Source organism: Plecotus auritus (genome assembly GCF_963455305.1).
Source record: "Plecotus auritus genome assembly, chromosome: 7".
NCBI lineage: Eukaryota > Metazoa > Chordata > Mammalia > Chiroptera > Vespertilionidae > Plecotus > Plecotus auritus.
In genome coordinates, this window is record NC_137774.1 from 40,432,148 (window position 1) to 40,443,289 (window position 11,142).

General features: G+C 54.2%; 2 protein-coding genes across 3 annotated transcripts in view; both read right to left on the bottom strand.

Annotated features, from left to right (window-relative positions):
* Positions 1-199, bottom strand: part of TRPV3 (transient receptor potential cation channel subfamily V member 3) — a gene marked incomplete at both ends in the record, with an annotated part of 34,915 nt that extends 34,716 nt beyond the window's left edge. For both annotated transcript variants that reach the window (XM_080679251.1, XM_080679250.1), the window contains one exon: positions 81-199. In XM_080679251.1, coding sequence (XP_080535377.1) covers positions 81-199 — 119 coding nt within the window. The remainder of the gene's footprint in view (positions 1-80) is intronic.
* Positions 200-8,656: 8,457 nt separating this feature from the next.
* The window catches only part of TRPV1 (transient receptor potential cation channel subfamily V member 1), a gene marked incomplete at its 3' end in the record, with an annotated part of 23,530 nt that continues 21,044 nt past the window's right edge, over positions 8,657-11,142 (bottom strand). Inside the window, exon 15 of the mRNA XM_080680067.1 lies at positions 8,657-8,829. Within this exon, the coding sequence (XP_080536193.1) occupies positions 8,657-8,829 (173 nt within the window). The remainder of the gene's footprint in view (positions 8,830-11,142) is intronic.

Here is an 11,142-nt window from a genome sequence, read left to right on the forward strand (position 1 = left end):
GTCCGGTCCAGGCAAGGGCTCCCTGAGAGTGAGCACCAGGACTCCCGCACAGCACCCAGGCCCCAGCCTGCCCGTCCTACCTCTTCTTAGTGGGCGTGATCTCCGCTGGCCTCTTCTCCTGTAGGACGACTTGGTTCCCACTGGTGACGGTGGCTTTCCTGCCCATGAGGGGCACCATCTCTTTGGGGTGGGCATTCATGGCTAGAACACAATCACAGCACAGATGCTCAGGTTGACTCAGGGGCATGGAGGAGCTTCAGGGGACTTCAGACCCCCTGGAGCCCCTGCTTATACCCCTAGGATGGGGACCTCACTCTCTCCCTTCCCAGGCCACCAACCCCTCTCAGGGACAGGGAGACTGTCCCTGAAGCTTCCCCCGCTCCCTGCTCTCTGCTCCAGCACCCCTGCTCATGTCCAGCCCCGCCAATCTCCGGGTGGATTGCTGAGAATAAGCTCTGCTTTCTCTTGTTTGTGTGTGTGTTTGTCTGTTTGTTAATCCTCACCTGAAGATGTTTTTCCATTGATTTTTTTAGACAGAGCGGAAGGAAGGGAGGGAGGGGGAGGAGAGAGAGAGAGAGAGAGAGAGAGAGAGAGAGAGAGAGAGAGAGAGATGTGAGAGACACATCTACTGGTTGCCTCCAGCTCATGCCCCAACCGAGGCTGGGGATCAAATCTGCAACACAGGTACATGCCCTGACAGGAAATCGAACCCGAGACCCTTTGGTCTGCAAGCCAATGCTCTAACCACTGAGAACACCAGCCAGACCAAGTGCTGTTTTCTCAATGTTCATCTCGGATTTTGTGTTCAGAGCTCTCTGTGATAGAATAGGACTTGTCACCTCCTTTGCTCTAGACACTATGCTCCTAATGACACAGCTTCAGCCCCACTGGTTTCTGGATTTCTCAGCACCCTGGTGGTCTCTGTAGCTAACACACTGACCATCTCTCTCTTACCCACACAAAGCACAGTGCAACCAGCTTCGTGTCTATCTGTTTGCCTGGAGGAAGCAACTGAGGAGGCAGCCTCTCCATCCAGACCTGCTTTTTGACACTCAGTGTGGCTGGAGTGCATGCTGGTGGGAGGGAGATGCTGGAAAGAGGGACCGATACATCTTCTAAGGAGACTAGAGGAAGGGCAATCCAAGCAGATGGGACAGCCTGAGCCAAGACCAGGGGTCAAAAAGTCAAGCGAGTGGTAAGGAGCTGGTGTGGTTGTTCATGGGAAGCCCCGACAGCAAGAGGCTTGGGAGCAGGATGGGCCAAGTTGTGAGGACCTGGACGCCAGTCCGGTGCTGTGGCAGGTCCCCAGGGCAGCGGAGGACATGGGAAGGCCCAGGTTACATAGGAGACAGCCACCTTAGTGAGAGCAGGCTAGGAGACGCTGCTGTGGGGACCATCAGGATGGGAAGGGTGGGCTGGCCATGGGAAAGGGTTGTGTGGACAGTAGGTGACTCTGTAGTTAAAGGGGGCCATTCTCAGTTAGAGCAGCACTGGGGGAACTCCCTCGGAGTCAGGGAGATGGGGGTGAGGGATAGATTTCTGTAAGAGCCCCGTTGAGTGGAGTGGAACTGGGGCCACTGGTGATCCTGCCCCAAAGAAGAAAGCTTCCTGGAGGAGGTGTCTGGGGCAGGCTGTCATCAGACTGAAGTGCGGTTTACAAATGTCACAGTCCCCTACACACACACTAAAGGTGAGCACCCTGGGGAGAGGAGGAGTCACTCACAGGATGCCTTTGGCCCAGAGTGTGGGCACCTCGGGGCAGGGAGCTCTGAGGAAGCACCTCAAGGCCAACCAGGTGCAGCGGCCCATTGAGAGACCATTGTAAGCAGCCAGATGCACGGAAGTGAAGGCCAAGAGTAAAGAAGAGGGATGAAAGGCCTGTTTCTCACACCTCCTGAGCCTCTGTTTTCTACTCTGAGAAATGCGCTGAATGGTCCCCAAGGACCCTGTATCTCTATGCATGCAGCTGCCTGCTCCATCCTCTCTGCCCTGGGCCCGCCCATGGGTGTGGGGAGCACTGGGCAGCTAGGCAAAGTGGTTCGGGAAAACTCTGGACTGGGACATCGGCAGCTGTAATTAGCTCCCTGAGTCACCCAGGTGGCCCTGAGTTCTCACCAGCCAGACTCTCTCGATGCCACAGCATCCCTCTCTCTGGATCAGACTTCCACCTGGGAAGTAGGAGGTTGTGCCTCCCCAGCCCCTACACTGTCCACAGGCACAGGGAGCCCCACGCCTCTGGCCCAGCACCTGTGGAATGAATGCTTGGGCCCTGTCCCTCTCAGCTCAGAGCCTTTTCCCCGATCCTGAAGTCCCACCACTCCTGCCCACAGAGCCACATCCCTGGGCCTGCTAGAAAGACAGGCGCCTCATCTTGGCCCTGGGAGCTGTGAGGGTTCTCCCACCCCAGAACCCCGGCCCTCAGGGAAAGGATCCTGGCTCCATCAGACCCTGTGCTCTTGGCACACTCCCATGGCCAAAAGCTCAGCTCGAGTCCAGTTTTGTTTCCCCTGCTAGAGGCTCACACTCCCTCCAACACTCCCCTGAGGCCTAGCAACAAAGGGTAGACATGGCCCAGAGGACCCCTTAGGTCCTCTCGCTGGGCTCCCCCTGGACTCCCCCGGGCTTTGAAGGGCACTGGCTGCCTGTGTGGCCACTCACCTGGTGAGGTCGGGTGGCGGTGGCTGCCCTTGCTCTGAGATCACCGCATGTCCGGGGCCCAAGGCCCCCCGGTGGGGCAGTGGCTGAGGCGGCAGGAGGCTCTCATCACAGGTAGAGAGATGGCTGGAATGAGGCTTCAGAGGCAGAACTGGCTGGGCCACCTGCCCTTGGCGCCAGGCAGGCCACACCCACATAGCCACAGCTGCAGTGCCCGCCCGCCCACGTGCCATGCCTGAGTCACCTCCACGCCCACATGGCAGCCTCACCCTGACCCAGGAGAAGGCGAGGAGGCAGCAGGTGTCAAGGCCAAAGTTCTGGTCCCGACTCTTCCCAACATGAGCCTCCATTTCCCCATCAGAGAAATAGGAACCATACCGCCTACTTCCCAAGGATGCTGTGAGGAGTCAGAGACTCTGCTGGTGGGAGGGCCTAATGCACAGTCGTGCTTGGTCCTGGCCCCTCCAGGTGAGGCCACAGCTGAGGGATGGACTGAGTGACCTCAAGGCGGCCAGCCCCAAGACTTGGTATCAGTCCTTCAAAGTCTTGAACCAGGTCCCGTGAGAGACAGAAGTCCCCATTCAGTGGTCCCACCAGAAGTTATGCACCACAGACCTTGGTGTCAGGCCACCTCACCCATTTCTTATTGTATGACCGGACAAGTCATTCTCCTCAGCCTCAGTTTCCTCGCCTGTGAAATGTGCATAATAAACCACCTTCCCAAGTCACTGAGTTCCTGTGGGGATTAAATGGGAGACCACAAAAACCAAGGCCCAAAGAGAACAGAAAGAACTCAATAAATGGTGACAGCTATTAGCTATTATTGTTTTTGTCATGCTGATTCATTCTCCCAGCAACCGCCTGGACACCGGCCTCCAAGACCAGAGCATCAGGGAAGACTCTGGCCGCAGCTGTGAAGGGGGCGGAGCAAGGCTGGCTGGCCCTGCCTGTCCCCATGTCTCTCAGGAATTACACACCTGTTCCCACAGGCAAGATGGAACTGGGATGGAGCAGGAAGTCTCTGGTGACAGGGATAGCACTGGTGACTGATGCAGCAGGGACTTCCCCTTGATACCTCATCGCCACACACCCCCAGCCTGGAGAGGGGCAGGAGGCGGGGTCAAGCTTCTGACATGGGACAGCAGGCCCTGTGCCCAGGAAGGCGCAGAAAACCTGGCTTGGGGCCAGCAGGCCTCTGGTGTGCGTGATGCAGGGGCTGCTTTTGTTGTTTAAATCAACGGAGTCTCGGATTCCCATGCACACAATTCAAAACCTCATCACCGCCTGGAATTCCACATGAAAGCCCCATCTTGGACCAAGCCTCGTCCTCCCTCTATTACTCAGTTAATTGCCCCTCCTGACTGAGTCCCTCACCCCTCCTGGCCGGCTTCTGTCTGCCTGAGAACCCTGGGGGCAAGGCTGTCACCAAATTTCAGTGTTTATGTTTTGCCTGGTGTCAGCACATTTCTCAAAGGCCAGGCTGGAACTGGTTAAGAAGGCCCCGTCTCCCACCCAAAAGGCATGCACTGCGCTCAGCAAGGAGTGAGGCGAACCCGCTCTGCTGGGTGCGGGAGCAGGGGCCACGTCCCAGGTCCCAGCCAGAGTCAGAGCCAGCCGCCCCCTGCCTCCCTGCCCACCTCAAGCACATGGAGCCAGCAGCTCCAGCCCTTGGGCTGTCTACACTCAATCCCATTTAATCCCACACACAGCGACAGCCCAGGGGGACAGGCAAGGCTGGGAAGCCAGGGGCCAGGGTGGGATTCAGAAATGGAGAAGGTGGTCTCCCTCCAGGAATGTGGAGCCCTAACCCCATCCGGCAGGTTGTAAGGACAAAAGGACTCGGGCACCAAGGAGGAATGAAGTCCCTCTGATGGGGAGGCAGGAGGTGGGTTCAGGAGAGAGGGGGCGTTTGGGTTGGGTGTGGAAGGAGGGAGGACAGTCTCCACAGGGAGAGCCACAGGAGCAGGGACTCAGAGGCCGGAGACCACAGACGTTTGAGTAGTGACGAGCTTGGGCGACATTTGAACTCGGTGGGGTGTCAGAGATGCTCTGCCGAGTCCGGCTGCAGCCCACGGAGTGACCCCAGGCCACCAGGTCAGCCCTGGCCCCTGGCACAAAGGGCTGTGCTGGGGATGCTATCACCAATGTGGCCTGGCAGGGAACTGACCAGCTGGGCTGAGCCAGCATCTCATACCTAAGGCAGTGCCTCTGCCCATCTAAACGCCAGCTGCTGCCTGCCCAGCGGGAATCCTGACCTGTGTTAGGGGCCCACGCAGCCCAGCAGCAGGACTGTGGAGCCTGGAGTCCTGCCTCTTTCTACCAAGCCTGGACCGCCCGCAGAAGCGTGTTTTGCCCACTCTGCCTCCATTGCCATGTGGGTGCCCTTGAATGCTCATTCACAGCAGCCCAGCACCTGGGAACCAGGGAGCCTTAGGGGGGAGGGGGAGTAACAAGCTGCCCCCACAATCCAGCTCCTCATTCCTTGGTGCAGCCGTGAGCCATGCTGTGCGCACCCTTCATCAGTGGCCTGTGCTCCCTCTCTGATGGTGAATTTTCAAGCAGAGCCTAATGAGATACGTCCCAGGAGGGACCTTTCAAACTGGCTGTGCCTGTGGAGCGAAACATCAGGGGACATGGGGCCAGAGGCCGGGGTGGGAGGCAGGCTGCGAGAGGAAAAGGGCCACTTCTGCATATTCCTGACCCAGTCCTGCTCCCCCGCAACCGGGGACCTGGACTTCAGACGGCCCTAGACATCTGCCAACACCCCCCGTGCCCACCTCCTCCTCTCCAGGCTGAGATCAGAGCGGAAGCCTCAGTCAGCGGTGTATGTCTGCACCATGTCTGTCTGCTGTGGAATTTAAATGCCCCACAGACAGATGACACACCAGATGCCCCTCCCTCTCTCCCCGCACCTCCTGTCTTGCAGACATCAGGCCCCAGGCAGGTCCACAAGATCCCCCCAAAGAGGGAGAAATGAGAGAAGAGGTTTCTGTGGGTGGGTGCAGCCAGGGAGGGCTGACCCACTCTAGGAAACACCCACTCTAGGAAACACCCCACTTGGTGCCTAAGGAAGAGACCAGGCAGAGCTCCATCGACAGCCTTGGGCCCACTCCACGGTGGTCAGCGTCCTGGCAGCCCCAGCTGTCCTGAGCTGAGCTGGGCAGTCTCCCTATCGCTGATTCTGCGTTGTGGCTCATCCTGCCTCCAAGTGATGGAGGGGGGCACGTGGGGACAGAGAGATAAAGAGACAGCGACAGGAACAAACAAAACAGAAATAGACTACAGATGCAGAGAACAGACTGGTGGTTGCCAGAGAAGAGGGAGGTTGGAAGACTGGGTGAAAAGGGTGAAGGGATTGAGAAGTACAGAGTGGTGGTTACAGAATAGTCATGAGCAGCCGTGGGCAAACTACGGCCCGCGGGCCAGATCTGGCCCGTTCGGCTGTTCTATCTGTCCCGCGGAGCCGAAAGAGCCGAGAGTTCTCTTGCTCTCCCCTCCGCTCCTTTACTTTGAATTTATATTAGTTCACACAAACACTCCATCCATGCTTTTGTTCCGGCCCTCCGGTCCAGTTTAAGAACCCATTGTGGCCCTCGAGTCAAAAAGTTTACCCACCCCTGGTCATGAGGATGTAAAGTACAGCTTAGGGAGCAGAGTCAATGATATTGCAATAACTATGTATGGTGCCAGGTGGGTACTGGAAATACTGGGGGGATCACTGTAAGTATATGGTTGTCTAACCATTATGCTATACACCTGAAACTAACATAGAATAATACTGAATGTAAAGTGTAATTGAAAACATTTTTTAATTATAAAAGAGACAGCAACAGATTAAAAAAAAAAAAAAAAAGGCTAGATGCAGGTGTGTCCTCCACAAACCGCCCAGCTTCACAGCCAAAGGTTGGGAGCCTTCATTTTATAAAAGAGCACCCACAAGTCAGTTCAAAAGTTGATCCGGCCCTAGCTGGTTTGGCTCAGTGGATAGAACGTTGGCCTGTGAACTGAAGGGTCTCAGGTTCGATTCTGGTCAAGGACATATGCCTGGGTTTCGGGCTCTATCCCCCCCAGTAGGGGACCTGCAGGAGGCAGCCGATCAATGATTCTCTCTCATCATTGATGTTTCTCTTTCTCTCCCTCTCCTTTCCTCTCTGAAATCAATAAAAATATATTTTAAAAAAAGTTGATCCAATTTGCAAAAATGTGTGGATAGCTCACATCTACACGACATTTTTTTCTGAGGAAGACCTACAGGTGAAGCAGAGGGTCCCAGGCCCACAACAGGAAGTGAGAAGCCCTCACGTGGCTGGCACCGCCCCCCCCCACCCCCAATTCCTGCCCTGCCTGGCAGCCCAGCTCCGCAGTTCGGTTCTGAGCTTTGGAGTCAGGTGGCCCGGGCTCAGACCCAGGCAATGCTGTTTACTGGGTGTGTAATTTTACTAACTGTCCCAGCCTCGTTGTTCTCACCTATAAAATGATAGCTTTTCAGAGGCTGTTAGGAAGCTTGAAGACTAATGCTCTTTGTATAAACACTCAATACGTGCTGGTCACCAGTATTCCTCCTCTATGTCCATTTGCCATGGCCTGGCCACGGCTCACTTCACACCTTGCCAGCAGCCCTCATGCACCTCTGTCAGGCCTCATGTGTGGAGACAGATATGACGCTGGAGAACGTGGTAAAGGAATCCCATTGTTTCCTCCAGATACCTCTCTCACAGGCGCTGAAGCCCCAGCCTCAGCTGACGCCAGCCCTGTTTTCATGAACTGACATCCAACAATTCCATGCCTGGGCAGCTCATCCCACACCCCACAGACATTACTACCACCCCACCGACTGGGGCCGCTCCTCTGGATCACTGTTTGCTGAGTTCTGTTTCGTAAAAGCAGGAGTCAGCACACTTTCATGCAAAGGACCAGAAGGTGACTATTTCAGGTTTTGCAGCCTCGTTGGTCTCTGTTGCAACTGCTCCATCCTGCATTGGAAGCCACCATCGACAGTACAGAAGTGAATGGACATGCTGTGTCCCCATGATAGTGTGTTTACAAAAACGGCTGGCAGGCTGGATTTGGCCCACAGCCCATGGTTTGCTGCGCATGGTAGTTGTATGCGTGAGGAGTGCCCTCCCCCACGGGTAATAATGAAAGGGTCACGGGGGCTCCCAGCCCTATGAGGTAAACACATGCACACAGAGAACACACACATACACATGCGCATGCACGCACATACACACACAAACTGCACAGAGCCGATGACCGGCATAAAGTTCACACTTGATATATGTTTATTGATTTGATGGATGACAGGAGGGGTGGAGGCAGAAGCATGTACCACTGCAGGAGGCAGGGTTAAGATCTCTACAAATGGAAGATCATTAAAAAAATCTTGCCACATGGCATTGGGACGTGGTTCTTCACTTTCATTTGAACAGCAATAGAGCTAATAGGTTTGGAACTGGGATGTCTCATAGCAAGATGAAGTCACTCTGAAAGAAACCTGATTCTGGCAGAGCTGGGAATGGGACCAGCCTTCCCCACCTTCTCTGAGGAAGAGTAAATGACATTACCCCAGACCACTCAGGACAGGGGGAGATAGTAAGCACAATGCAGAGACAGCATTTTACACCAAGGGAAGCATTTTGCTCTAAAAGGTGTTTTTCTGGGCTTCATGGACTTTTACTCCCAGTAACACAAAATCAAAGAAAACAGGGCACCACATATGTCCAAGAGGTTTATCACGCGTGATGTTTAACAAAGTCAGTAAAACCTTGAAAGCAAGATCCTTTCCTGTTAGGAGATCCACTTGGGGATGGGGAGGGTTGGATGGGTCTCTCTTCCCACGCACCCAGCAGCGCTTCTCACAGCTCACCAGTGCAGCCGAGGAAGGTGCCTGGGCAGGCGCAGAGGAGCCAGGCTGCTGAGAGGGCACAGGTGTTCCCCACACACACCCCAGCGACTGTGTGCTATCCTAAGGCTCAGTGTTGAGAGCCCTCTGTGGGGCCCCTCACTTTTCCCCTAAAACAGCAGGATCCTTGAAGACCTCCGCATCTTCTGGCTTGAGGGACCCTGCAAAGTGCCTCAAATGGACCTCCTCGTGCTGAGCAGGCTGCCTTTCTCGAGTGCTTGCATCTCTTAAGAGGGGGACCAGGGCAAAGTTTTTCCAGTTTCTCCCTGAAACTAGAGGGTAAAGCATCATTATTGCCTTGGATGCAGCAAAACAATAATAAACCAATTATTACCAACCTCCAGATAAAAGGGGGCCCAGGCATGCCGGTGCTTCCTGAGGCACCCAAATCGGAGCCAGTTCCTCTTGCCTCAGCTGTTCAAGGGGCCTCATCCACTCTGGCAGCTCCTTAAATTCGCTCCCTCCGCCCCACCCTGACTTGCTTCATGAGTGTCCGCTGCTTATCTCTCTTGCCTCCATCTCCTTCCTGCCCACGTGGGAGAGAAAGCAGATCTCCACAGAGCAATGCTGGGGTCTGCCCCATACCCTGCTCCACACCAGGTCAGGTATAGAATCAAGGTTTGGGTCGAAGCTCCACCTGGCCATGGCAGATTGGGAACAATGCCAAGGGAACCATGGCGACACTGGGCCTCGCACCGGGATCCACATGTGGCCTGTAATTCCAGGAAGCTCCCGAAGAGGACCCACCCTCATAGCCTCCTCCAGCTCCGCCACCTCAGAGAAATGACAGGCAGGCGAGAAAGCTGTGTGTGCACTCCTTCCACTTGCCAGAGCCCTGGTCAGCCAAGCCCTCTGGTGGCCACAACTCCCACCCCCAGACCACAATTCAGGTCCTTCTGCTGGAGTCCAACACTGGCCACATTTCAACAGCATCAGAGGCTGGGCCTTTTGTGACTACTCCAGCTTAATACTTCAGGTCCTGGTGTTTCCCTCAGGCCCACGGGCTGCCACTGGCCTGTCTCTGAACCCCAGTTTGACACTAAGCACCAATCGCTGAAAGGTAATCCCTTGGGGAACCCAGGGATAGAAGCAAGAGAGCATTATTGGGAGATAGGCCAGATGCTCACTGAGACACCATCTTCTGGCTGACTAGGTGGTAGGGAGACCCTGCCTCAGGGACTGCTTGGCCCAGCTCCAGCTCCAGGGCCCTCAAAGGAGATATGGGTTTTCCAGTGCCCACTTCCCACAGTCCTGATGCCAAGACCCCCTCATGTGCTCACCCTAGCTCAGTTACTGACCACTTTTCTTCCCTGCCTCTGTGACGAAAGCCTGGCCGGCGTAGCTCAATGGTTGAGCATCGACCTATGAACCAGGAGGTCATGGTTCGATCCACAGTCAGGGCATATGCTTGGGTTGTGGGCTCAATCCCCAGTGTGGGACATGCAGGAGGCAGCCGATCAATGACTCCCTCTCATCATGGATGTTTCTATCTCTCTCTCTCCTTCTCCCTTCCTCTCTGAAATTAATAAACTATACTTTTAAAAAAATTGAAGACAAGATCATCAAGTATTATGAAATGACACAGGGAGTGCTTCCAATGAGACTCATGGGGAAATTACAGGATTGCAGGAGGCCCTTGGGAAAACTGATGAAGCCCTTAAGTAGTTTTCCAAAAGTAAGTCTCTTGATAATATAGATTTCCACTTCCAGTTCTGATTGTGTCTAGTCTGAGCCAGACATCCTGTTGTAAACAACCATAAAACTGGACAAAATATATGCAGCATACCTTATGTTTTCAGTCATGCATTGGACAACAGAAGTGAAAAACTGACTACTGAGAGAAATGAAAGTCACAAGGTGAGCCCCATGATTACCATGATATTTTGCTTAGGGACAAGTTCTCTGACTGTGGTACAGTGAGTTGGAGTCCAAGCAGAGCAGGGCAGTGCCTCTGAGCTGAAGCAGCTAGAATCTGTGGGACAGGGTATAGGCAAAGAGGAAGAAGGGAACTTGGGTGTGGAGGTCCATAGTCCTTGGCTTAGAGCTGAGTTGTGATTGCACAGGGTGAGACTGCACTGGTCTTACCACAATGAGGGTGAAAGTGGGACAGGGACGCTAGAAGCTGAGCAGTACTAAGGGATAGCAGAGGTCCAGCCCAGCCAGAGTGGAGAGACCTCCTCACACCCTTTCTCTACTCTGAGAATTAAGCTAAAATACCAGAAATGCCCGACTTACTCTACATGACCTATAGTGTAAGGTCTACCCAAGACCCACCCAACAAAGCTAAAACCAAGCCCTTACAAGCTCCTCAGTGGGAAGTTTGGATGCTCAGTCCCACAAGATTTATGGAATTGGAAAATGCCTTGAAGTGTCCTTATATCTAACCCTACAAAAATTCAAGGTGATTCATGAGTAACTGAACTGCCAACTAGAACAAAAGCCCAATGATAAGTCTCTACAACATATTATTTACAGTGCCCAGTATACAATTAAAAGTTACTAGATATAAAAAGAGACAGGGAGCCCTGGCCAGGTGGCTCAGTTGGTTGGAGCATCATACTGTACACCAAAAAGGCTGGGGGTTC